Consider the following 27,895-nt stretch of genomic DNA (forward strand, 5'->3'; position numbering starts at 1 on the left):
AGGCGGTACATCGAGGCATTCGTACAGAGGACGTTCGAGGCTTGGGACGATCGAGAATCCGATAGTCGAATGCGAGCGAATACGAGGAACGTGGCAGACTCTTTTGGATCGCGTCGTCTAATTTTTAGGCTCGCGCTCGCCTTTCTCTTACTTCCTTTGCGTGTTCGCGCGCAGGTAAATGCATCGGAAATTCGTAGAAAGTCGGCGGAAACGGAAACTAGCCGATCAAGCGGTATTTTGTCTTTTAGACATGTTAGATACAATGAAAATAAACTATGATCGAAAACTCGTCGATACGTTGTACGATCGTTGATGTAAAATTGCGATACATCGAATCGGCGCAGACCTTCGGCGGCAAAGTCCAAGTTTCGCGACTTCCCGACAATTTCGTGAAATTTTTTTTTTTATTTATTGACATTTACAATCAATTCTCGCATTGAGAATTTTCAGTAATTTTTTCTGCCGCGGCACAATGACATGGCTAAATATCGTTTCGTGAAATAATGTCAATTTCGTCTCGGTGCAAAGTCCGCCGCGCCTATACATTGTAACGTCAGTTCGCATCAGAGACCAGGTCGCACACCACGGGCAAGATGGCGCCCGGATGTCTGCACATCCTTGGCGCGTACCCTCGATAGTCCTAAGTACCACCGGGGGTCTTGGAATTTTCATAGTTAAGGTCCTTCGGACCAAGCGAGTATCTCTTGTCTTAGGTTTCCTTTCACGTTTATCGTTTGCCACGGGTTAACACGGAAAGTTAGTTTTTCCCCGCGTCTGGTACGTTCCGTTAGCAACTTTCTCGCGAGGGCGGCCAAAGCCCTTCCTGGTCCACCGACCGTCTTATTATCCAATCGGAGACGCTGTCTACTGCCCTCGCTTCCTTAACCAAAATTTTCATCGACAAATCCGATAGTCCCGTGTCCTTAGACACACCCACCCCTAGCTTTCCTCAGACACGGTATCGTCGACGAAACTCGCTTATTCCGTATCCTTGGAATAGTCGACGTATCTTTATCTGTCTCTACCCTTGTAACAGTCGCGTACTTAACGTATCGGTGTAGCTAAGTTTTACATAACGTGGTTGGAGCGAATCGTGATTTATGTTAATTCAGTGTGTATTCCAGTTTGATCGCTGAATTTGCAAGAAAGTTCGATTAAAACAAAATTAATAGTCGTGCTACGACTCGACTATTTTTATTTCATCACCCGACCTTCGAGTTTACGTGACAAGAGCGTCGGTGTGAAAAAAGAACGAAAAGACGAAGTCGCATTTTGGGCCTGCGTTTCTCGTTTCTCGCGTTATCTTTAACCGTGACACTCGTGAGCGAGCGAGCGCGCTAATTGTACGTTTACGGTGACACGCAACGACCAGCGAACGGATTCTTTGAACCGTGACTTTGAATCGTTCGGGTAACGAGAAGTTTCGAATTTCCCAAGACTCCGGCGTTTAGTTAGCGAACGTAAAATACGGCAACGATTCCAATGTCTCACGCGCCCGCATCTTTCGCGACAGCGTCTCCAGACGGGCGTGTTACGCGCTACCACCAACTGCAAGTACTTTCGCAACGAAATTTTCTTTCGTAAACGTCGAAGGAATATTCGCGATAAAGTGAGAGGAGAAGGAGCGCGTCTCTCTTTCGTTCGTTCGACGAGGAAGTTGGCCGAATCTCGTACGGTACCGTAGCGACGCTCCCTTGGCTTCCTCTGAACTCTGCATGGACGCGATGCGACGCGCGACATTACCGAGCAACCGCATTGGTTACGCGTTGTCTAGAGTCTAGGTCAACCGCCGAACATCCCTCGACGACCTTACTTTGCTTTCGAACTTGATCGAACGAAGACGCGATTCCGCTCTTCCGTTGCACGGCGTAGCGCCGTAACAATTTTCCAAGCGTCGTCGAATGTGCCGTTTCGGAGAATAAAAGGGGAAGAACGGGACGCGCGATTGTCCGCGTTCGATCAGAGTTCTCTTTGAACGCGCGCAACTTGCCAATCCAATTATCCAACGTTTATACCGCAACCTCGACCGAGAGCATAGACAAAGCCGGTGAAACGTGTTAAATGGTACTAATGCGTTTACGTGTGTTCCATCGGATCGGTCGTCTGGGAATGAAACCGAGTGGGTATTCGTTGCGCGATCGATCGGTACGCCGTTTGACGTAAACTGTCGTGACCTGTATTTGGAAAATTCTCTTTATACGTGGCGAGCCACGCGTTCGCTAATTCCAGCGTAATGCCATCCCGTGTTTTTAAAGACGTCGTTCCGATTCTACGACTGGTAAATTATTCGTTTGCCCGCTCGCGATTCCCTCGTATCGTGGTCGATGAATAGGTTCTCGATGCCCGTGTCGCTACGAGAATTCTACGATTACCTCGATACGAGGAATTTTCACGCTCCAGCTACCGTCGCAGATTGCTCGTTCGATGGAAACCCTAATTATCGATAAGTAGCTTTGCTAATAAATTAGAAGCCGGTTTCGCGTCATTATCGCACGTTTGTTACGCCTTCGAGTCGCAACCTTCTGTTTTTTATCTCACCGTCCGTTTCGCCGATCTGCTCGATCGACCGTCAGCGGCTGTCAACGCCGGAATTAAAGCGGTTGCGCGAGTTTTCGGAATAATCGCGCGTAAGATATACTTAACCTGGACGGATTCTGCTAAATCGATTGTCGTTGCTACGCGATTAAAAGCTAAAGGCGTAGTAGGAAGCAGCTACGGCTCGAGTATCGCACGAATTGGAACGGACGTGTGCCCGATGCACCGTTCGAACGGACGCTTAGGCGATAGGACTGCCGGCTTTTATCCAAATTCAATAACGTCGCTACCGATCGATACGAACCTGCGAGGAATCGCTGGTAAAGCAAACTTTCCGGAAGACGCGTGGAACTCGTTGCCAACCAAGATTACGTGGTCGAATCGAGTTAGTACCGTGGTTCCTTACAGCCCGTGCAACTAACGTAGTATCGTGAAAAAAGGCCTGTGGCGGCACTCCATACCAAATACCATCACTCGACACTAATTAGCGTCGGACGACGCCAGCGCAGTGATTAGCGCCTTAGGTTACGAACGTTCGGAACCCGAGTTCGAATCCCGGTGACCCGGAGTCGATTTTTCTTCCACGATACGAAAATGAGAAGAAAAGCGGCCGTATCCAGCAGCGATATTCCATACCCTAAGCAGCTCACGCGATACTACGTTAATTTTCTTTGGCCGTTGGAGTTTACGCTCGTTTCTGCCCCTCGTACCGCGTGATTCGGTGATTATACGCGGTACTCTTCCGGTCTAGCGGTGAGATTTTTCACCCTTTCGTTCTTCGACGCCCGTAATTATCGTTACGATCCCGCGTTAGAAACGCGGTTCTGTCGAATACGAGCAGGCAGAAATCGGATGATATCGTCGGTATATTTGGTAAATTCTTGGACGCGTTTAAGGCTACTACGGTTTTTGGTGGACTCTCCGTTTGCGCAACGAAACGATACTCGGCGAAACCACGTACGCCGTATAGGAAAGGTTAAACGCTGGAAGCACGCTGTTGCGCGAACCACCGTGTAACCGCTGCATTATCTCGATTAAAATACTCGATAGGATTTCTGGCATCGACCAAGGTAGAAAGTCGAGTGCGCGGAACGTTGGAAATTCCCAAGCGGAAAGACGGACGAAAGGTGATGATGGGAAAGAGGAGAGAGAGAAAGGTATTCATCGCGGAAAGATCGATCGATTTATTTGCCAAATCGTTTAGCAACGTATCGACGGATAAGATGGATATACTCGTGCCTTCGCTTCTCTGCTGCGCTTCGATCACTCGGGAAAGGTCGCTTCTGCGAGATTTCTCTTCCTCTTGTCCGCGCGCTGTTTGCGTTAACGATTCGAGTAGAAGTCTAGGAAAGACGGAGAGAGCCGTCCAAGACGGTAACAGGGAAACGTGGATGAAATTTCGAGACAATTTCTTGCTTCTTGGAAAATTCTTGACGCGTCTCGAATATTCAGCCGAACACCGTCTACTCTAATTAAATTGAAACGAATCGGCGAGCGAGACGATCGACGCGGCACAAAGGAGAAGCTAATCGAAAGCGCTTCTTGCAGGAAATAACCTGGTACGCGTAGTCAAACGTCGCTCCTTTCTTTTACTTGTCCGACCTTTCTGCCCCGGCAATTTCTCCTGCATTCTCGAAGCGTCTGTCGCTTCGATAGCGTCCGACGCGATATTTTTTTCTCAAGTTTCCCGTTGCCAATCGATCGACCAACGAATTCTCCGCGATGAAAACGATTTAAGTTTTCTTACTTTCGCTTACCTATCACGAGCTTCGAAATCGTCAGTTTGTTTCCACCAACTCGTAAAATTTTATCCTCTTACAGGCAGCCGGCTAACTTCTCCCCGTCGCTTCCTTCTCTCTCGTTCCGCAAATCCAGCCGTAAATTCCTCGATAAATTAAATTCCCGCCAGAAAATGGAATTCTTTCCTCGATCGCATGGAAGTCTATAAAGACTCTCTTTGGACGCTTTTTTCCACCACTGTACGATTCTTAAGAGCACCGCGCTGCTGCGCGAATCGGCTCTTCGAGAAGAGGCCAGCCACGCAACTTTAGCTCGGGACTTTAATTACGGACGTTAGCGAGCCATTTGTCCGATCGATCGCGGTGAAATTCGTCGAGCGAATATTTACGCGGAGCAACGGGAGAGAAAAGGAATTCTTTCGGCTTCTTTCGCCTCGGGCGTAGAAAAGGAAAACGAAAGGAACGAGCGGAACGCGATAGAACGAAGAAAAGAAGGAGAAGCGGAGGAAAACGAAGGAAAAGATTTAGCCGACCGAGACAGGAATCTGCGACGCGTTGTTTTCTTACTTCGGTTTGCGGTTTCCAAGCTGCGCGTGTTTTCCAGGATTTCCACGGCCCGTAACGCTAAAGGAGAGCGGAAGAGGATTTGTCCGCGACGCGATCGCAACGAACGCGATTAACGTTCGTTCACCGTCGCCTACCGCGTCGAAAATGACGAAGAAGGCCGAATCTAACGGCGAAAAATATTCTATTAGATCGGGCGGTCGCGCCACTATACGCAATAGTATATCGTATCTTATCGTTATCGATCGCCGTTCCGTTTCAGCCTTTTGTTTCGGCCTTCTGTTTCAGATTCCGCGTAAAGTCGGCGGTCGCTTGGTTTGCCTCCGCGGTAATATGTTCGCGTTTTCTCGTATTCGCGGTCGTTCTTTGTCGCGAAAGGAAAAACCCGTTTCGTGCAAACACGCGCTCGTTTACTCAGCTACGACCGGCTTACGCAACAAATTATAGCGTTCCATCGCGTCGGCGGCTATCCATCGAGCGTGCGACGTCAACTAAAATGCTGTTTAGCGTGGCACGTGTTTTCGATTCGTAGCTGATCGAATTTCCCTGGGATTTCCCTGGCGGCGATCGAGAGATGCAGGAGACGACCGTGCGTGGTCGTTTTCCTGATGGATCCATCGGTCGCATAATATCCAACGAATCACGATTTCTATGCATCTCGAATCGAGACGTATGAAATTGGGGCGAGAACGTTTGGTCGCGGGGCCAAATATCGCGTCGAAAATGCCACGGAAACGCCTGGCTCGCTGCAAAACCACGCGTGCACGCAACCGTCTGTTTCCACAAAGCAAATGGAAGTAGGTTAGAATCGTTCTTTTTCTCACCGCCTTGCTCTCTCTCTCTCTCTCTCTCTCTCTCTCTGTTTAGCGAAACCGAGCAGCTGAGCCAGCGCGAGGAAACATTTTTTGCACGGTTAGCACTTCCGACCAGTGCAACCGGCGGGCGTTATTCGCGCCCCAAATTCTTTGCTTCGCGAGGAAAGCAACACGCTTTATAATACGTAGAAAAACGAGCAGCACGCGAACCAGTTGGATTACGCCATCGATCGACATCCGTCCCAGAGACATCATCGTCCTAGAGATCTTTCGACGTACGCACTTGCTCCTGTTTCACGTACGCTTTGTTAAACCCGTTATTTTCCCCGTTATAGCACGGCTGCGTACGTACGAAGCATCCTCGGAGACGTTGTCGTTCAAAGAGTCGTTCACAGAGACAGCGTGGACAAAGCGCTGATTCACGATGTTTCGTGAAAGCGTTTCAGCATCGTCGAAATGTACGCGAGGCGTCGCACAGTCTAATCAAAAATGCAATTAAAAGCGCGACAACTAATTAACGACGAAGGCAATAATTGGAAATATCGAAGTGGAACGCAATTTTCAGCCGGTTGCTTTCGTTAAAGCGAGGAGCCGGGGCCCCACTCTCTCGTAGGTTAGAGCAGCAAGAGTTAGCGCGCACGGCGCCGCCTGTCCCTTCGATCTCGCGTTTCCATTTGCGCCTTGTTCCTCGCTTCCGTTCTTTCTCCTTTTTCAATACTCTCCGTTGCTGTTTGTTTCTCTCCCTCTCTCTCTCTCTTCCCCCCTCTTTCTCTCTCCTAGGAAAATGGTACGCGCTTCTCGCTAACTTGGTAGATTACGACGGCCAATTTCAGTGGATATCAATCACAATCTGCCTTCGTCTTATACCTCGTAATATACGTATAGCTCGTCACTAGCTGCGACGTATTTCAGCTTTTTCTACATTTCCCATTCAATTTCGAAACATTATTTTCTTCCAGCTTAACCCTTGGAGTTAAAGATATCTCGTAAAGGATATCTCTCGACGTTCAGTTATGCTCTCCGTGACACCAACTTAACGTCTACCGCAACGATTCGTCACTTCTGCTACGACCTGGTATCGATCGCGTACCAGCCTGCGAAATCCGATTTTCGTCTCGCGAAATATTTCTCTCGTTTGTACGTAGAGTCGTTTTCCTCTTTTTTTCTTTTCTCTTTTACGAGATCGAACAAGGAAAGAGAAGAGTGTTTGACCTCACGCTCGCGTCAACGAGGATCGTAAATTCTCGTTACGATTAGATAATCGATGTCTCGAATTGGTCGATCCCCCATTTCGATTAGGATAATAAAGATGTTTGATTGATTATAACACCGAAGTAACAGGTTATGATATATACTTTGTTCCAACAACTTTGTAGATATAAATAGTGACGCGTGATGCGCGTACGCGTATTCTCAGAGACGTGCAAATAGTAAGTTACGACCGATGACCGATCAACGGATAAAAACGGAAAAAAATCAAGAGACGTTGACCTATCTAAGGATGACAGAGCAGTGAAGTTCGGTGACGATACTGTCGCGGAGGAAAACTATCCCTTGGGACTGGTCGCCCCACCATCGGTCGCTTGGGAATGGAAACGACTGTTGAACATGGAAAAAACTCGACCTTCCCATTCTTTACCTGATTGAACCATAACCATAAGGAACGTCTCCACTCGAAGATCTTTTATAACGATCAAGAGCCTTGACAGTAAAATAGTGCTTAGTTTTATGACAGTTCCTTAGGATTATCGCTATCCGACTAATTATATTTGCACAGCCAGTGGTCGTCTTGACCGAGGGATGGATTCTGGTTTATGTAAAGTCATCGGTCGTAACAAAGAGAGAGTCACTTTATCGATATCTTTTACCCACCTCACCGATGTCGATGATCTTTCGATATATCTTGTAAATCAATTTGATAAATCAAGTGAATCAATTAATGGGTGTGTGTGTGTGTGTATGTGCAAACGTCGCTGGGCCTCAGCGTTCGAGATATTCGCAATCTGTCGTTACCGCTACAGTGAACGTTGCCCGTAACAATTGCTCGTTCGTCGCAGCCTATGCGTCTGTTTAGTTACGTATCAGTCGCTTGACGGCGATCGGTTAAAAATAGCATCTAACCGAAACCTAAGAAGAATATAGATACGCCAACAACGTGTCTATGACCCGTGACACAGCAACGATCATAGGCTGACGCACACGTCTGTCGTCTCGCTTTTTATTCCCACGCATAAACTATAAACGAAAGATAGGAATTGGTTTCGTTTTTGACGTTGTTTTATGTGGCCACCGTGTCGCGCCGATCGCAAGGCGGCCGATACCGACGCGTACGCTGCCGCACGATCGTAGGCAGAATTCACCGTTTGATACCGACAGATTTTTCCGAATATCTCGGAAACTAAGGGTAAGCGGCGGTTTCACGTATAGGAAGAAGTTTAGGAAAGAGGTGGATATCCATACACGTATAGACGAAAGATTCGAAACTGCGACAAAGAAGAATTATCTACGTTGGGAGCGAAGGGGGACGGGTTTTGAAGCGTGTGAATCGAGTTTCGTGGATTCCTGCATCGAGGATACAATTTCGAGGAAGCAGGAAAAATCGATCCGACGAATCTTCGAATGGAATTTCATGTTTGAGAAACGAACAGGTTCCGGTAGGTCCGGGTAGATTATTCTCTGTAATCGCGTTGAAAGCTGTGACGAGCGTCGGTCGATAAAAATCCATCGTACCGCGTGAATCGATCGACATCGTTGGCTATGTGTGTGTGTGTGTGGGGCGGGGGGGTCAAGATGAACAAATGGTGAGTTCTCCAAGTCTTTTTTTTTTTTTTTGCGAGATCAACCACCCTGCATCTATCGAACTTCTATCGGATTTCTATCGCGTTGCCGCCGCCGGCGTTCTATCGAGTTTCTACGTTCTGTTGAAATTCAGAGAGAAAAAGATTCGGAAAATAACTTTAGGTTAATCGATTCGACGCGTAAACAGAAATAATCGCGGTGTGTCGTATCGATAATAACGCTTGCAAATGACCCTCTACGAGACTATCGTCGCAAAACAAATTTTCGATAAACGAGTTTCCCCACTGTTTAGTATTTCTCGTAGAAACGGAAGAAAACAAAAGACCGTATCGCAAACGCGACCGAGTTTGTTCCAACGATATGAGTCGTGACAAACGTTTAACCTGTCTCTTACGTTCTTACGACGTTCCGCTGTGCGTGTCGTTTAAAGTTAAACTTTCCACAGGGTAGAAAAGTATGACTAACCTTGACCCTGTTTAGCGAATTAACTCGAACTTGACGTACGTTTACCGACGATTTCAATATTCGCGATAACCGTTCGAGTCACGAGATATTAAGCGCTCGATAACTTTATCAGTGACTGGAAGATTAACAAAAATAGGAGGAAAACGGTAAAGCAGCGCGATAACGTTGGTAGAAAAATGTTTTATATACTTTGACTCGTCAAGAATAGTCGATAACGAGTCATCAACCGCTTTGAATTTATCTCTCGATAAAAACACTGTCCATTGTAAACATCGAATATTAGATACAGTTACGTACGTACGAGTGACCGTACCGAATCGCCTTTCTGCTCTCGCTTTTTAATGCTCTTAAAACCGCTAGATCGCGTTACATCTGCGTGACAGAGAAGAATAATAACCGTAACTTTATAGGCAAACGATGAACGGCTATCGATTTAATTTATCTCGTATATCCAAAGATTCCCGGTTATAACCTGAAATTCTCGGTTCCCTGGCCACGGCTCTCCGTCGGACGTTATCGTAGTTGCGATTCGGTTCTCAACGTTGGAAAGTAAAGCGTTCGATCTGTTTAGTTTAGTTTGCAACAAAGATCGATAGTTCGTTTATGATTGTAAAATACAGGTTTACCTGTCAATTTACAATTCGTAATTTTCGTTTCGGATCCACGAACGTGACTACGAATCACCATCGACGTTGAACGTCAAATCCGCGAGACGTTCGTTGAAATCTCGGTCCCTTGCGGATAGCTAAAAAAAAAAGAAAAAAATACCGACAAATATAGTTGTTTATTTGTCTGGCCGTTTTTGCAGCAACGGCGGCTTGTCCTGCGTCATATCCGGAGCTCGTTACAATTCGTAAGTGAAGCGAGAAAGCGCGTGGACGAAATTACTGCCAAATAATTCCCACTCGCCTCTTTCTTTTTTTCGTCAACCTATTTCGAAAGTTTCGTTTACGTCTCATCGTACCGTACGAAGCGTCGTTACCTGTAACGGCATTTCTATATTTCGTCGACTACTATCTCGCTCTTTCCTGTGTTTCGATTTAAATCCTCTCTTTGCGATTCGTTGCCTCGTGAAACTCGTCTCTGCTTGGACTCGTTCGGGATCGGATTTCCAAAGATCGGTCGCGTTTGCGTTTAACGGCGAGTGTGACGAAGAGGTTGGGCTCGATGTTTGGAGCATCGTTGGCGGAAAGAGGACGGTAAAGCCATTGCGATTAGCGTGCATCGTACGCGTTATCCGTGGTAAAACGAACGATTCCCCTAATTCAGCAGCGCGCGATCTCTCCGTGCTTTGTAGGTTGAGCCGTGGCGCGCACGAAGACCACGTTGTATTCGCGTATATGTAGGTGGCAGGTATGCAGACACGAGCACATAGAGAGCGTAGCCCGTACATAGTTCTCCGTATGCCATCGAGTCGAGTCGAGTCGAGTCGAGTCGATGCGATACGTTCGCGTCGGTGTATGCATCTACGAGTCGTGGCACGTTGAAATTGCACGCTGGCCATTACATAGCTCGTTTAATCTCTCGCGCTTTGCGTCCCTTTTCATTTCGAATGCCAGCCGGCTAATTCGAGCACGCGCCTTCTATTCTTACAAACGAAGCAATTTACCAAACAATTTGCCTCTCGATCGAACCGTGTTGTCGGAGTTGCCTGCTGTAGGATACAGCGCGATTAAATTACGAGATTTTGCTGTTTCTTGGTCGGTGGATCGCGACGAGTCGAAGCGAAACGCGTGGGTCGAACTTGCCCCGTTCTTGAACGAGCGCGTCGTTAATCGCGAGGGCGTGTTCCGCGAACGAGTTAGCACGTATAACGACTACGCAGGATTTCGTTGCGCGCATCGAACGAACGGTTCGTGGGTAGTTGCGCAGTGGCCAGAGTGATTAGACGGTGTGATTAATGCACGGCCGAAGCTCGACCGAAACGCGCATTAATCTTAGAATAATGGTCCGCTTCACGAACGACGTACTTCTATCGCGCGACTATTTGCGTATCGGACGTGAATTACGGAGAACGGCGAACGAGAAAAAAGATCGATTCGTTAGCCAAACGCGAAACCTACTACTTCGAAACTTTCGAACGATCGTTCCGAGACGAGCTTTCGACAATTTAGCCATTTAATCGAAGTAAATAAGCGTCGCATAGTTTGCCACCATTATTGAATTAAACTACGCCTATTATATTTGTTGCACGATAGCGAAACCAGCGAATTACGACGGATTGCAAGTCGATGATACGATAATATGATAATGGTAAATGACGATAGACAGCGAAGCGGAAAGAAAGAAAGCTCCGAGAGAGAGAGAGAGAGAGGAAGAGAAAAGGTCGGCGATACGCAAACGATCGAGACGATTACGTAAATCATAGACGGGTACTTGATAGGAGAGAGGAATTTCCAGATTGACGCACGGCAACGTAAAAGCGCAGCTAGCGCTGAATATCGCGAGAATCGATCGATTTAACAGACTCGAGAAAAATCTGTCGTCGCGCCACACCGTTCGATCGTCGATATCCCCAAACGCGTTCGAACGTTTACGATAATAAGCCCCGGAGGTGAATTCGCGCGATTCGAAGCGACCCTAAGAAACCTATATCGCGTTCTCTCGACTCCGACAATCCGATCTTTACAATACGAGTTTTACAGGTGACGGAAAGAAGAATCGTAGAGCTCGCGAATCAGTGGAAAGTGCGGAGATGTTGGAAGAATTTTTAAACGATCGTTCGCACGACGATCGCGAAAAGAGCCGCTACCGGGCAAAGATATTCCGGGATCGCGGATACTACGAGCGAAGGACAAAGGAGCGCGATTTAAATAGCTTTCAGAGGAGAATGTACGGATCAGAGGGAACAATACGACGGTTCGATACGTTCGTACCGAGTTTGTTTCTACGGCATCGGCGACTGAAATTAATTGGGTCACCGTGTGAGCGAGCAACGTCGTCCGTGCGAGCAACGGCACGATAAATCGTCGTTATGGCAAATTTATGGCTCCTCGTTGAGACACGGAGGAGACGTTTGCGATTCTTTCACCTTGCATCTTCGATATCGCGTGTTAGACGGATCGTCTTAGCGATTGTCTGGCGAAATTGATCATCGCGTTTCTGAAAGGGGAAGGGATCTTTCGAAAATACGACGAATTGCGTCGAATCGCGATTTTTAGTTAATTCAAAGTCCGCTCGTATCTCGAAACGAGAGCGAGTAACCGAAAGAGAGACGCGCCACGTCCAGGATAAAGGGATTCCGGCTAAAGCGGAGTAGCTTGTATCGTAGAAAGCAACGGGCTTCCAACAGGAAAATACGCTTAGACGCGTGGACGTTGCAGAAAGACGAAACACAAAACTCTGGTACGTAGATCGACGCGAGAAACGAATTCCATTGCACTCGACTCGAATAAACGTTTTACGTTACGCTCTATAGTTCGTACGGCGTCTCGAACCGCTTCCCACCCTCTTTTCCTAAATTCTTCGCTTTATTTTCTATTCCGTCGATTTACATCTTATTGCTTTTGTCCGGCCCGTGTTTCCACGTCGTGTTTCCACCTCGGTGCTCTCCTCTCTCGATTCCTCCTTCGTTCGATTCGCACGAGCTTCTCGAATACGATTTCGATTTTTAAAGAACTTTCGCCCCTCGCGCGATCCGACGTCAAAGCCAGAAAAGAAGTATCCGTCGTTAAATCCAACTATCGCGCGTATTCTTCGAGACCGCTCGAACGATAAGAGCATTCGTTTCTCGGCCCTTTTTCCTTCCGTCGCTCGTCTACGTCGAAGAGACTCGAAAACGAAAAGACCGACGTATCTCAGTATGCCGGCTCGCGGAGCAACGATTTCCCTTCGTTTCTAGCATCTTTTGTGGGTCAAAGAGGCGGAACGAGATATCTCTCCGCGCTATTCTTCCGCGACCGAGCGATGCCAGAGACGGTCGGCTTTCGAGGAATCTCCGATAAAGAGATATCCTTGGCGCGACTGAAAGGATTCGTTTAACGAAAGATCTGCTATGAAAATGCCAGAGAATCGATTTAAAGAAGGACCTACATACGTATTCTACGCGTAATTACGAGGCTCTGTTGCCTCGCGAATCGTCTTCCACTCGGATAATTACCGGTATCTTTCGTTTCTACGTAAGCCGAATTCCTTTTCGCAATTTCTTCTCTTTTCGCTGTACGATCGCCACGCCTTTCTCGCTTCCGATAAAACGAAAGTCGAGCGCTGCTTCGTACGGACGCGTGTCGTGCGCTGAGAGTTCAAAGCTGGCACAAACGTTACGGACGAGGCGGGACGAAAAGTCGGACGATCGTCGAAGAAAACGAAGCTTTTCCGCGGTACTCTCGCCGCGGCACTTTCTTTCGCCGTGCAACCTAGCGACTACGCTCGAAACTCGCGTCGCGCTCGAGAAACTTCTCCACCGAGTGAGATTCTTCGGATACGTATAATTTTCCGTGCTGGACTGAGTTAAATGCGTAGTAGAGATACTCGTATGTGGGTGTCAGTGTGTGGAGGTATGTGTGTGCGCGGCGTCTCGAAAACAGACGAACGTAAACTATTCGGTCGGTTAACGGTCGAGTATAGAAGAAAGTGCCGAGACGCGTGCAAGTGTGTATCGATGAATATATAAGAAATCGTCCATAAAATAAATATATCGCTACTCTAATATTAATCCCAAGTATAAATTTAGCGTTCCTATAACGTTATTTCGGCTTCGAAGATGCACGATTCCCGACAGAAATATCGCGCGCTGCTGGTCCCACGACTCGGAAACTCGTCCTACCGTAAGCAGTCGCACGCCGGAAATATCTCTGAAAATTATTTATTTATTTGTTTACGCGTTTATTTACGTAAACGTACGAGTACGCGTGGACGGGAAAAGCGTCTTGGAAAACGTCGGTGACTGCGAGCGTCGACGAGCCAGCTCTGAAAAAGGAGTACACGGAACGATGAAAAAAATCGATAGAGCGACGATACTTATCGGACAATCGACAGAGACCGAACTGCCCATAAAGGCTACGGCGTTTGTATGAAAAAAGGCGAACGATGTCCGATAGTTTTAGTCGGAGCATAAAATTTTGCCAGGGACCACCGTAACTTCGGACGATCGATACGACGATGGAAAAGTTTCGAGTTTCGTAAATTGCTAAACGTCGGACGCGATTCGCGCTGATATTTTTTCCAACGTTGTAATTCTTGATGGAACAGGCCGATAACGGAGGAGACGCGAGTCGCTGCGAGAAGCCGAGATGATCGAAAGCGGCGATGCCCCGTTCTTTCGAGCTTCACGGTACACGGCGAGCGACGCGAGGCCCGAATTGTCGGATCGAGTCGAACCACAAGGAACACGCGGGGTATCGACGTCGTGGAAAAATGTCCGTGGCGGATCGGTACCAACAGGACGTCGACGGGTCGAGGCATCGACGCGGTTGTCACGTAATTTTTAGGGTTGGTTGATGAAAATAAAATATAGCTGAGTCGTAACGCAACTATTAACTTTGTTTCAATTAAACTTTATTATGAATTCAGCAATCACAATGTAACACACACTGAATTAACATAAATCACGATTCGCTCCAACCACGTTATGTAAGACTTGGTTACAACGATACGTTAAGTACGCGACTTGTAATGGTAGAGATCGGTATAGATACGTCGACTATTCTAAGGATATAGGATAAGTGAAGTTTTACCGACGATACCGTGTCTGAGGAAAGCTAGGGGTGGGTGTGTCTAAGGACACGGGACTATCGGATTTGTCGATGAAAATTTTGGTTAAGGAAGCGAGGGCAGTAGACAGCGTCTCCGATTAGATAATAAGACGGTCGGTGAACCAGGAAGGGTTTTGGCCTCCCTCGTGAGAAAGTTGCTAACGGAACGTACCAGACGCGAGGAAAAACTAACTTTTCGTGTTAACCCGTGGCAAACGATAAACGTGAAAGGAAACCTAAGACAAGAGATACTCGCTTGGTCCAAAGGACCTTAACTATGAAAATGCCAAGACCCCTGGTGGGTACTTGAGACTATCGAGGGTGCGCACCAAGGATATGCAGACATCCGGGTGCCATCCTGTCCGTGGTGTGTGGCCTGGTCTCTGACGCGAATTGACGTTACACGGTCGTAACACCTCCCGGGCGATCCGCGGATACCGACCGCCAACACCGGAGAGCTACTACGACGACGACGAGTCTGTCCGTCTCGCTAGCGGTCGAATATACGGTGTCACGATACAAATACCGCACCTAGCGAGATTCCCTCTACGTCTAAGGCAGGGCTACCGGGTATATTCCCATCCCATTTCTCCCCAAAGTTACACAGCACCCAAAAAGCAGACTACCGAAGCGTCCTGTTTTGCGACCAAGTTTTCAGGACAGAAAAAATAAAAAAAGAAAAGAAACAAAATCATATAAAAGCCCAGCTCTCCAGCGGCTTAAACCAAAAAATTGTATTAAACGCGAAAAACGTAAAGCGCCGACACATAATATAGTATGGCTACGACGTCGTACCGCCGCGTATCGGTACCTTTGTCTAACACATCATTACCAAAATTCACAGTTTATTGCGAATACCAAAATATATTTAAAATTGTATCTTGGGTTAAATAAACGTCATTAAAAAAAAAGGACTACCGGGTATAGCCTTACCGACGAGTCCACCGGTAGTCCCGGGACGAAACGCGAATTCTCTTTTCACCTGGCAGCAACTACGCTTCCTACGTGTCGATACTCTAAGTACGAGACAAGGAGCTTCGGGTCCCTGATGGAACGTGGAAATCGAACTGAAACGCGTTAATCGTGGGTCGCGAGCTGTTTGAAAAATGGGGAAAATAAAACGATTCGACGTAGACGTATTGCTTGAAATCTAAATACATTCCGTTCCGCGTTTCTTCGAGGTTGCTGCTCGACGATCTTCGAACTACCGTTGTTTGCAACGTATAATTTGTAAGTTTTTGTACGCACGGAAAGAGCCGCGGGTTAATTCTCGAAAACTCTCGTAGCCGAATTAGGTTTCGATCGACGTTGCGTATTCGTTAGCGGTAACGCGAGACGGTTCGACGAAACGAGAGAACCGAGCTGGATCGACGATCGGAAAAATTCGATTGCGCGTTTGATCGTTCGTCTCTCGCCCTTCGTTTCAACGGCGATAAAGGGCGTGAAACGTGTAACGAGTACGCAACATCTGGTAACGGAAATAACGGACGATGCGAGGGAAAAACGATGGACGTCGCACGACCCGCGCGATTTCGACGGCGCGCCGATAGGAATCGTCGCTGGAATCGGAGCGCCGGAAATAACTTCGACGACTTTGCCGGCGATCCGAGAAAGACGGCAGCGATGGTCTGGCCGAGGAATACAAAGAAACGTAGCGCGTGCAGGCAATAAGAGACGAACCGCGTGTTAAGCGGAAAATGGGCAATCAGCGAAGTCGCGGACGATCGACCGTCCGCTTCTTTGGCTGGAAAAACGTACTCTATCGACGATAGAAACGTTTCGATGGTTTTAAAAGGTGCGACGAGTCTGTCTGGCGCTTCGTGATCCGACTGCGGAGTGGCAACACGGTGTACGGTTGGGAAAATAGTTTCGGAGGAAGAATTCCTTTGCAAATTCCTGACGTTTCTCCGCGTAGGAAAACGTCGGGAATCGTCGCTCGGAGCTTTGAAACGCCTGACAGTTAGACGAAAAGCAACGATCCGATTTGAATCGAGAATCGTGGACGCGTTCGAAGAGAAAACAGCGAGGAAAAATATACAGTGGCGGAAAACCGAGGGGTAAAACGCACGGCGAGACGAGACGGCCCCGCGTTGAAAACGCCGAGTGGCATTGTTCTTGTACGGAAGGGAGAGCGCGGTGAAGGCGCAGGAAAATTTTACCTTCTTGTTCTTCGCCGGGACTAACGACCGTTTCGAGCCGCGGCCGGAGCGAGGAGGGCGGAGTGGAGAAGCTGTTGAACCGAGGAAAAAGAGGGAGAGAAAGCAGAAAACGAGGGAAAAATAGGATAGGGAGGAAGGGAGAAAGGCGGGAAAGAGCGTCAAAGAAGTTGCGGTATATGTACGTGCCGAAGTGGTCAGGGTCTTGACGAGCCGTGTTATCGTTCTACGAGCACCTCGATAGCGCAACAATCGTTAAACCGTCTACTATCGCGAGCACGACGGGGCTGGAAAAAAAATTGACGAAAAAGCAAGTTGGCAGGAAGTTGGATGCTCGCCGAAAGACTTCTAGTCGAGAAATCGAGGAATTTTCTTGCTTTTCGAGAATCTTTCGTCTCTCGATCTTTCGCCTCTCTTCCTATACTTACTCTCGTTCTTCTCGTCCTTCTCGATCGCCGAAGGATCGGCAAGCTTCTCCTCGTTCTGGAAATCCGCTTGTCGAGCGTTTCGCGTCCAGAAACATTCCAACGATGGAAAATTCACGGGAGGAAGGCAAACGAGAAAATCTCCAGCGTTCTTCTCTCCATTTTCGCGATCGCGTACCCCGGTCGCGTATCGTGATGCGCGAAACGGAGAATCCACCGGTTAAGACGCTCGTCGACGTTGCCCGTACCGACCTACGCTCGAAGCGCTCGAAGATCTAGTTTGCCTAACTGCCAGACGGAAATCTCGTTACGCGGTTGGTCGAGAGGAAGGAGAATCGCAAGAGAAGCAACGAAAATGAAAGAAAAGCTCGTTACCGAAGGAATACCGACGCGGATACGGACGCGGCCACGAATCCGCGCTTCTTTTCTCCAAACGTGATCGAGATCGATGGAAAAGAAACGAACGGCTGGCGCAAGATTTCGCGTTTATCAGCTTACCGCGTGTAGCATTATCCGTTGGTGGTTTTTCGACGGCGACGCGAACGCGCGGTGCGACGAAAAGTCGAGAAACTCGGCGAAACGACACGAGGCTCGTTCGTCGTTGGCGCCGTGTCGGATCAACGAGTTTATTTAATTCGAGCCAGCAGCGATATTAATTTCGCGCGGCGCCCGCGATACAAATTACTTCGTTCCGAAACGCTGTTATTTTCGCCGGGCCACGCGTCCGTAAAACCGCAGTCGTGTGCGCGCATTTGGTGCATGCACGATGTACGTGCATCGACGCGCGTTAATTTTGCGCGCGCACGCCTGTATAAAATCTACCGAACGATTAAACGAAAAAACGCGTTATCGTCTCGCGTTCGTTTTTACCTGTGTGCGAGCATAAAATTCCTCTGTCGCGACTCCGCCAAATCCGATCAAAGAGTCGCACGGTTTTGGGTGAAACTAGAAACGTTTGAAACTGCTCTTGTTCTTACGCGAGATCGGTAAACGATTCGTTGCATCGTCGAATAGCTGTAATATTTACGTAGTATCGCGAGAAAAAGGCCTGTGGTGGCGCTCGATGGCGAATACCACCACTCGACGCTAACTGATGTCGAACGACGGCAGCGCGGTGGTTAGCGCCTTAGGTTGCGAACGTTCGGGACCCGGGTTCGAATCCCGGTGACCCGGAGTCCGATTTTTCTTCCACGATACGAAAAAAAGAGAAGAAAGCGACACATTTACAGCGCTACTAAGCAGCTCGCGATACTACATTTACGACCGATAGATTTCTGCGTTTCCGGGTCGGAAATTTCTCCGTTGCGGATGAAACGTCGCGTGGATGATTTTTCAAAACGGTCTGGCGCCGTGCGGTATCGCGTCGATGATATTTAACGATAAATATCCGGCGAATATTCGCGAGAAGCGGCGACCCGTACGCTTTTACGCCCGTGTGCGGCTGAGGCGAGTCGCGGGAATGGAAGACGACGGGGTGTTGTTGCGTTCGTTCGACGAACCGTATCCATGAAAAAATACCGGCAACGTGAGTCAGAGGTGGTTTGGTCGGAAGTACAGAGAGGTGTTGGAATTATATACGGAGACGTTGAAAAGCTCGGAGAGTATCGACGGAATGGACGCAGCTGGCAGATGGAGCGTCTGCTCGATATTCTATCTTTTCGTCCGTAACTATTCACCTAGAAATATCTGGTGGCTGCGTCCTAAAGCCTCCTTTATCGTCTACCGTTAACAGAGTCGACGAACGCATTTGCGCCGCCGAGCCACCGAATCGATACGATTTATCTCGTCGGTTCTCGCAGCTTCTTCTTCGCCCTTTTTCTCGAAAACTGCGGTCGACGCGCTTCGAAGGGCGAATTCTCGTAGTCTTCGCGCGAAAAGCGAGAACCATTCGGCATTCGGGGAAAAAATGAATTTTCACGAACACGTGGAACGGATGTCTGGGCCGCGCGAGTCGAACGAGCAAAAAGTGTTTTCGTAGCTGTACGCGAGCGTATTTTCATACGTTATTTTCGTGCCGAAGAGACTGAAATATCGACCGGTGACTCGCGACCCAGTTTACGTCGATTTTCGGACATTTTCGTTCGCGCGTTTCGACGAACGCTCGACGTACGCAGGAAATTTGCGCGATTAACGCGACTTCTTGTTTAAGCTCGTTGTTTCGACCTTTTCGATAAGAAATATGGCCAAACACCCGCCGCGGGGAATACGTCGCTCTCGAGACAGCTTGCGTCGCGTTTCCTTTTCTTCAACGTGAATTTTCGTCGTAGTGGCGGTCGTTGTACAGGTACGTGACCGACTTTCCGTCCGTTGCGAGAAATGGAACACAGCGACGGAAAGCTGCGAGAAAGAGAAAATAAAATGACAATTCGATCGAACGATATTTGGTCGCAAGTCCGAGCTATTTTGGATAATAAACGGTATACGCGAGAACGCGTTTCCGTTAAGCCGGAAGAAAACACATCGAAGGATGGAGAACGGCGTTTGCAGATAGCCGCGTATGCGGTTAGAAGCCACGCTCGCTACCTACGAGAACACCGGTAACTTTCTAAATTATTGTCAGCGATATATCGCGCGCTTTATTCCACTGCTTTGTTTTCCCACGGATCGGTGCGTGGTTTTCCCGGTAATCGATTAATTTTACTCGGCAGACAATCGGTTTGGAAAAATACGCGTAACTCGCGGGCGAGTTGGTTCGATTCGATTCGGTTGCCGGTAGATTTTGCGCAGAGGTAGAAAGCCGTAAAAAAGCGACTCTCTCTAACTGAAAATTTGCCATTTTTACAGGCATGCGACTGTTTGGGCATCAGCAAGGAGTGCGACTACTTTGGCTTGAAATACCAGAACGCGAAGGGCGAGGAACTCTGGTTGAACCTGAGGAATCCCATAGAGAGACAAACGGGTGGCGGCGTAGCGCCTTTAAGATTCGCATTGAGGGTTAAGTTTTGGGTGCCGCCTCACCTGTTGCTGCAAGAAGCCACCAGGTAAAAGATATCTCGAAAAACGTCGCTGCGCCCCACGCAACGCCAAAACGATCACTCTCCCAATTACCTAGCGATCTGGCGACGCGAGAGGTCGGCGATCGGTGGAGGACGGAGCGCGGACACCGTCGAATCGACGTAACGTGGGTAGTAGCGAACGAAGATTTGGTCGAAACGAGAGCGTTTTCGTAGAATTTCGTCCGAGTGGAAGAGAGTCGAGCGCGAGAGACCGAGATCGATGGACGGATCGACGAACCGATCGAAAAGCCGATCGGTCGTCCGTGGTTCCGGTTCGTCGTGGAAGTAGACGATCGAGCACGTACGAAATTGCGATCACGGAGACTCGAGTGGAAGGTAGTGATTACGGCGGATAATACGGTCGGTGAATATATACGCGGATTATGTGCGAAGGGTATCGGTCCGAAAGAGAGGGTAAAGAGAGCGGTGCGATACGGACAAAGTACGGAGACGAAAAACTGCGACGAATCTCTGGACGTCGCGGAGAACGGAGCAACTACACGACGCGAACGAAATTTGCGGTTGGTTGGCGCGTGAACAGTTGCAAAGGCAAGCGGTCGTGATTAAACGCGAGCGAATCGGGTCGGGGTGGTAATTAATGGAAAGTGGGAGGCGGAGGATGGAACGAGTGCGAATCGAGTATGGACTTCGGGTAGGAGATTTCAGCGGATCGAAACGTAATTGCGATTTAATCGCGGTAGCTCTGAACACCCTTGGAAAAGGTAAACGCGCCAAGAGTAACGCGTTCGATACGCGAATTAATTGGTCGCCGAGTGGCAACGTTCGTTAGCGGTGAACTAGGATAATCGCATCGGCCCACGCGAAAGCCTCGCAAACCGTCGTTCGTGTCGGGCGTTTCTAGATTCGCGAATCTTGCCGAGATTTATCCTTCTCGTCTCGTAGAACCGTGGACGACGGAGCGGCCTTTGCGGGCGGATTTTCTACGAGAACGATGGCGTAGTTTCGATTAGCCCAAATCGATTAGTAGCTGAAAGTAGGTCGGTTTCGAAAGTCCGGTCAAAAAGATCCGTTCGCCTTCCGTTTCTTACTTTCTCGCCGCCGAAACCCGCGCTATTCGCACGGAGAACGACTACGTCGGATATTTAAGCTCGCGGAGTTCGAGGTATCGACGTTAGCGAGGTGGAATTTTCTTGCGCACGTGCGAGCGACAGTTCCGTTGGTTACACCGTTCCAGACGAATAATCTCTCTTCTCGCGCAATTGCTGCTCCGAATAACCGAATTGCGGAAGACGAGATTCGCTGTTTGTTGGGAGCGTAAATCAAAGTTGTTGCAACGCTATTGTCGCGAAATGTACCGGGGTTTCCACGTACGCACGTCGGCCTTGTTCTCCGAAATTGAATATCGCCGATGCCAGACCGTACACGTAGTTTCGTCGATCGGAACCGAGCTCGTAAATCGGAAAACGTTGAAGCGAGACTCGCGACGACGAGAAGATACGGTGTAGAGATACGGCAACGATAAAGCGATAAGAAGGAATAGATTCGTTGGAGTTGCCCGACGTAATTTCCAGTTAGTCGTTCGCGAATAGTCCTTTCTGCGAGCGCGATCCAACTTGCCACGGGTCGCAGAACGCGCAACCAGGATCCATGGGTTTTCCAAAGCGCGAGCTGACCCGAAACTGCCACGTCGTTCTCGCACGGCACGGAAAAGTAATTGAAATTTACAAGCGAACGGGCTGCAACGAGAGAACTGTCGTCGCAATCGATCAGAAATGATCGCGGTTCGAGCCGTGAAATTCTAATTCGACGCGAGGCGGAACGTCGCGTCGACTGTTGCGAACTCGTTAGAGTTTTATACGTATATATACGCGTGTGCGCGCGCGCGTGCGTGTGTGTACAAAATATATATGTCTACTTTCGGTTAACTTCTTCGGGGGAAGTTTCGATATCAAACTATGTACCTTTGGCGTACAGGCGTTGGCTCGAAGTTCTCTAAATATCTTTAAATACCCAGAAGCTGTTTGCTCTTCTCGAAAGCCCAGAGTCCATAGGTTAAGCGACCGGCCGGGTTACTATATTTGCACGTACTTCGTTGTATAAAGTTTTTCCGCGTACGATCGCGTCTCGAACGTCCATCGTCTTTCGTAGTTTGGCTGAGAAATTTACGACGCGAAAGAATCGCTTATTTTTCGCGATGTTTCGCGTTTCTTTCGTTAGGGCCGATCGTTCGTTGACGTATGGACAGGCGCGAGAATCGCTCGATGGCAACAAAGGCGGATAGTTCGATAGCAAATCGGAGGAATTACAGCGTTGGATGGACGTAGCCGCGTCCAGTTGGATAGCGCGAACGTGCGAGTAAAGTAGAATTTATAGCTGTCGAACGCATTGTTCGTCTACCGAGCGAAAGCGATATCGAGAAACTCGTTTCAAGTATATGTAAACCAACGGCTAGAGAAAAATTTCGACGACGTTCGTCGACGTACCGTTCGAAACTTGGAACTTCGTTGACGCCACGAGGTTCGAGTCGCGCAAAGATTCGTCGAAAATTCGCCTTTATCGCGACGAATACGCGAATGACTCGTTAACGGTTAAACGATCGACCGAATATTTATGCGTTTTGACATGCAAACCACCGTCGGAACGTATCTATCGTTGACGCAATGTCCTCGGCACGTTGAATCGCGATACTTCCGACGATCGCATAATCCGGTGATATTCGACTCGACCTAGTCTGGTCCGATCCGAATTGCTCAACGCGGTTTCGCAAATTATCCGCCACCGAGAAATAGGACGAGTTGTTTCGAGCCTCGTGACGCGGATAAAACGCGTTTCTTTCTGAACGTTTGAACTCGTTCGAAGGCTGCTCTTCGGCTTCCGTCGGCGAACCGCCTTCCGCGCGGTTGTTAACGGTCCTGCGAGAGTCTCGCGAACGTTTGGCAAGCTCGTCGTCGTCGTCGTGGCGATCGTAGACGAACGAAATTAGAAAAACCGTTTGCCGATACGATCGCGTTTCTTCGCGGTCCGCCTCGAAATTCGACTCGAAATTCGACTCGAAATTCGATCCGCACACGACGAACGCGTTCCTCGGATAAGATCGCTTTCGTCGTGACACGGACGATCGATCGTATCGATAATCGCGCATTAGCGAGCAGAGTAACTGGCAAACGTAGCGAACGACCCGTGTCGAAGTTGACTCTCGAACGATACAACTGGAATTTACCAAAGTTGGTCGGAACTCCGCCCGTTTCGATCAACCGTTAAATTCGAGCGTGGAAGCAGCCGTCGTAAACGAAACTGCGTTCGCGCAGTTTCTCCGTCGTTCGATTTATCGATTTATCGTCGATACGCTATTAGCGCGTATTACGTATGGACGACGTCTCTCGTTACGGTCGTCGTAAAACTAACCTATAACCGTATATATTGGCATCTGTCACGAACTGCCGGATAACGTCACGCTGCTAGTTGATAATAATTCTTGCAATGGTCGAATCTGTTTATCCGATTGCAGGCATCAGTTCTACTTGCACTCTCGTTTGGAGTTACTCGAGGGTAGATTGAAAGTGTCGGATTGGGCTTCCGTGGCACGTTTGGTCGCTTTGATAGCGCAGGCCGACACAGGCGATTACGATTCGCTGTCACCACCGAACGCGCTCTACTCGCAATGTTGTCAAATTCAAACGGCGGAGTCGTGCGAATCCAGACCTCAGGACTTTCTCCATCGGATAGTTCAACAACACAAGGAGATCAAGGTTTGCGGCTATTTTTCTTCGCGCACGTTTCCTCGATTCTCCTCGTCGACGCAATTCGTCCACGCTTTTTCTTTCTTCTGTCGCCAGGCGATGAAAACCTCCACAGCCGAGTATTGGTTGCTGAAGGAGATATCGAATTTGGATACGTTCGGCCAGGAGATGTTTCACAGTAAATTCGGGTACAACGGAGTGTCGATGATCGGAGTCGGACCTCATGGTATCACGGTTTATCGTAATCACGACGAGGAAACGCAAAAGTAAGTAGTAAGTTTTGTCGTTGGCTAACTTGATTCTCGATCGGTAAGAAGCGCCGTCTCTCGTCCAACTCGTCGAAACTCGTCTTTGGTTTCGAAGCTTTGCTCGAGCATTACCGCTTTCGACGCAGCGCATTGCCAGCCGTCGCGTGCGAACTCGTCGTTAGCGGTATCTGGCGCGCTTTTACCCGACCAACTTTTTATCCATCCATTAACACGCAGTAGCGATTTTACGCAACGCGATTATCGTCCTGTTTGTTTTACAGCATACCATATACGGCGATACAAAGCGCAACGACTCAACGTCGAATGTTTCATTTAGTCTACCTCTCGCTCGACGGCGAGGAGACGTCGTTAAATTTCAAATTAGACTCGAGTCAATCCGCCAGTGGACTTTACCGGGCGATTACCGAGAAGCACGCGTTTTATAGCTGCGAGACGGTCAGGAGCGCGGTTACGGCGCAGTTTATACGCGACTTGAAGGTATTTGAAAGCAACGACGACATCGACGCTCGACACCGACTCATTCCGTTATTTTCTTTGTACGTACAGGGCACCATTATCTCGATATTCAACGAGGATTCCACTTTAGGAAAGAAATACGTGTTCGATATTCGCAGAACGTGCCGAGAGGTGTACGACAACGCGCGGCGCGCTCTCTACTGCGAAGCTGCGACCGTTAGCCTGCCGGAGGAGAAGGAAATTTTGCAGAAGCAGGATTGCGGAGACTGCGAGGATCCGAAATGCAAGGTATTTCGTCGTATCGAGGATATCGATCGGGAGTCGGAAGAACGACCGATCGACCAACCAGAAAAACAACTGTTTCGCATTGTTCGATTTTCAGGAATCTCGAGAATGTCTAACGAGACTGTTGGACGCGATGCTGTGCCGCATTTGCATGGACCGTAGTTTGGACACTGCCTTGTTTCCGTGCGGACACGCGGTAGCCTGTTTGGATTGCGCCAGGCGATGCGAACGTTGTCCTCTCTGTCGAGCCGACATCGACCATTGTCGCACGATATATCTTCCGATCGAGCTAACGCACGTCGACAAGCACAATCCGAAATTGCTCTCGGAATCCATCGAACCTAGTTACGGCAACTCTTCTACCGAGGAAATTCAAAAGAGAAGCTTGCCAGCCGAAAGGTCCGTGGTAAACGGTAACGATATCTGAGAACGTCGTTGCAACAAGTTCCACGCTTCTCGAAGATTCTTCTCTGGAATCTTTGCTTTCCGGATCCAGAGAACGCATTGAGTTTTTCTCCCGTCTCTGCTATCGTACTATCTCTGTCTTTCCCTTTTGTCCTATTATTCCTTTGATTTACGCGAAAATCGTACGTTCGTACGTTCGTGTTATCCGTACGACGATCAATTTTTCTTTTTTCTTCTTTCGTTCGTTCCAACACCGCAAAAACGCGAATGATTTGTCGCCACCGTGACGAAGAAACGCGACGTTGCCCGTAACGTTCGAAAAACCGAAGAATACGACTCTGTTTAACCGAGCCCGTTCAAAGGCGAATAATTCGTATAACAAGATCACGTTCGCTTCCTCGTTCGAATAATAAGAGTTTGCGTGGTTTCGTTCGACGGGAGTTCAGTCGATCGGGCATTAACTGAAATTTCGTTTCAATGAATCTAGTTCGTAAATAAATAAACTCTCTCTCTCTCTCTCTCTCTCTCTCTCTCGTTTAAATACGTATCTACAATGTAATTGTAATAATGTTACACGATACATGTATACTTGTTAATCGAATAATAACAATATTGTCTTAATCCCGCGACCGAAAAGTGCTATTAGCAGCGTTGATCTTTGAAAAACGATGCTGTCATTGTTTCCAAGAGAGAGTAGTATATTTTGTTTTATTGAAAAGTTTAATGCGTCGTATATACATGTGTTTACTTTTATCGACAGTCGGACCAACGAGTTTTCTCATTTTATTTAAGTATCGTTTATAACGCTTCTCGGATACTTTCGTTCCTCTTAGATAGATTATGTCCTCTTTTCTTTCGTTCTTTCGTACGTACTTCAACCTTCGTTTAGATACGGCGGTAGGCCACTGGGGTTTATTAAAATCGATGACCGTTCGTATTTTCAATATAGCGTATTCATTATGCATACGCGATATGGTTTATAAAACGACTGCTATAACGCTCCCCTTCTTCTAGAAGACGTTTCATCCGAGTCACTCGAATCTCACGTCACTCGATCATTAGGTCATCCATTGATCGATCGTTAGCGCGATAAAATTTTCTTCATTGAGAGCGACCCGCGATAATTGTATCAATTTTATTGTCACGAATGGCCTACGTAAATAGAATTTCCACGATCCGAGAAGTCGACAGGCCGACGACACGCAGATACCACGCTACGAGTTATCTCTTCTTTGAAACGTCTTGTACAAGAAGGAAACCTTGTTACGGTAATATCTGTTTATATGTACATAAAAAAGTGAGATAACCCCTCGATAGGGTCAAGCGAGTAAAAGTCACGAGTTCGCCAAATGTCAAATCTGATTTAACAAACTCGGTGCGAATGCCATCTTTTAAGTAAGAGAATCGTAATAAAAGAAATGCATATGTTAATCGATGTGCTTTGCATGCAAAAGACAATTGACGTGACATCGATGATAGTCCGTTTCAAAGGTGTACGCGAGAAAAGGCTGTTTCCGATTAAAAAAATAATAAATAGACCGCAAATATCGCAACATATTATTTATATCGTCTACTCGCGAGACATCGTTCTTCTTTCTCGTCCTCGATCGACGACTCGTCTATCGTGCAACATCCGTGGCTAGCATTTCAGGAGACTCGAATGCTTGTCGAAACAGAGGATACCAGGGAGAATGAAAGTCAAAGAAATTGTTATAGTCATTCATCAATGCAACACAGATCTAGTTCGTAATTATTCATAAGGGAAGAAACAGTAGCGTTAAGTCGGCGTAGCGTAATCCCTTTTTTCCTGACATTCGTAGCGCTTCGCGTCTCTCATCTATATATGTCACTTAGTTTCCTTTAGTACTTTTCTATCCTATCGTTGTTACGAAAATCGTGATTACGCTGCTTTTCTAAGTCAAATATCGATCCGAAGGGTTCTATGAAAACGCAAGTGTAATAGATATACAACAATAATATTCAAATACAAAGTTAAGCAGGCGTATCGGTGCATTGTATTTCTTCATGGCCGGAAATAAAAATATTTTCTTCAAAATTCTCCGATTACGTTGTCGACGTTCAACGTTGATGGGCTTTTATTCGTTGGATGATCATTTTTTCCAAGCACGCGCTATAAAAAAAAAACCGTTTTATACGTATACATGTAATGTCGATGGTCCGTGGTCTCGAGGATGGAGACAATTTGTACCACCGTTATGCGTTTACTCGATATATGTAAGTTTAATAATAATAATTACAACGATAACATCGTTATGATAAAAAAAAAACAACAACAAATATTTGTGATTAACTCTCTGTATAAATGCGAAGAAATTTCAAATCATTGTAATTGTTAGATCTGTAAGGTAGAAATGTGAGAGATATACGAGAGAATGGATTTTTAAGAATTATCATTTGCAAAGAGTATTTTTAAAGTATTTCCAATTATTTTTTAGTATTATATCAGGATTCCACTTTGATTAGTGGTGTATACATATGAGACCGATACACACTATAAAAAATAATTTTTAGCATTATAAAGGTACAGTGTCCCAACCTGTTGATTAAATATTATAAAACATCAACCGCTGT

General features: G+C 47.7%; 1 protein-coding gene across 1 annotated transcript in view; it reads left to right on the forward strand.

The window, feature by feature from the left end:
• The window catches only part of LOC117235712 (E3 ubiquitin-protein ligase MYLIP), a 39,552-nt gene extending 12,786 nt beyond the window's left edge, over positions 1-26,766 (forward strand). Inside the window, exons 2-7 of the mRNA XM_033498005.1 lie at positions 19,976-20,172; positions 23,657-23,897; positions 23,985-24,154; positions 24,418-24,634; positions 24,704-24,901; positions 24,996-26,766. Of these exons, the coding sequence (XP_033353896.1) occupies positions 19,976-20,172; positions 23,657-23,897; positions 23,985-24,154; positions 24,418-24,634; positions 24,704-24,901; positions 24,996-25,325 (1,353 nt within the window). The 3' untranslated portion in view covers positions 25,326-26,766. The remainder of the gene's footprint in view (positions 1-19,975; positions 20,173-23,656; positions 23,898-23,984; positions 24,155-24,417; positions 24,635-24,703; positions 24,902-24,995) is intronic.
• Positions 26,767-27,895: the final 1,129 nt, after the last annotated feature.

This window comes from Bombus vosnesenskii, unplaced genomic scaffold, assembly GCF_011952255.1.
Source record: "Bombus vosnesenskii isolate JDL3184/JDL3185 unplaced genomic scaffold, Bvos_JDL3184-5_v1.1 scf7180000013319, whole genome shotgun sequence".
Classification (NCBI taxonomy): domain Eukaryota; kingdom Metazoa; phylum Arthropoda; class Insecta; order Hymenoptera; family Apidae; genus Bombus; species Bombus vosnesenskii.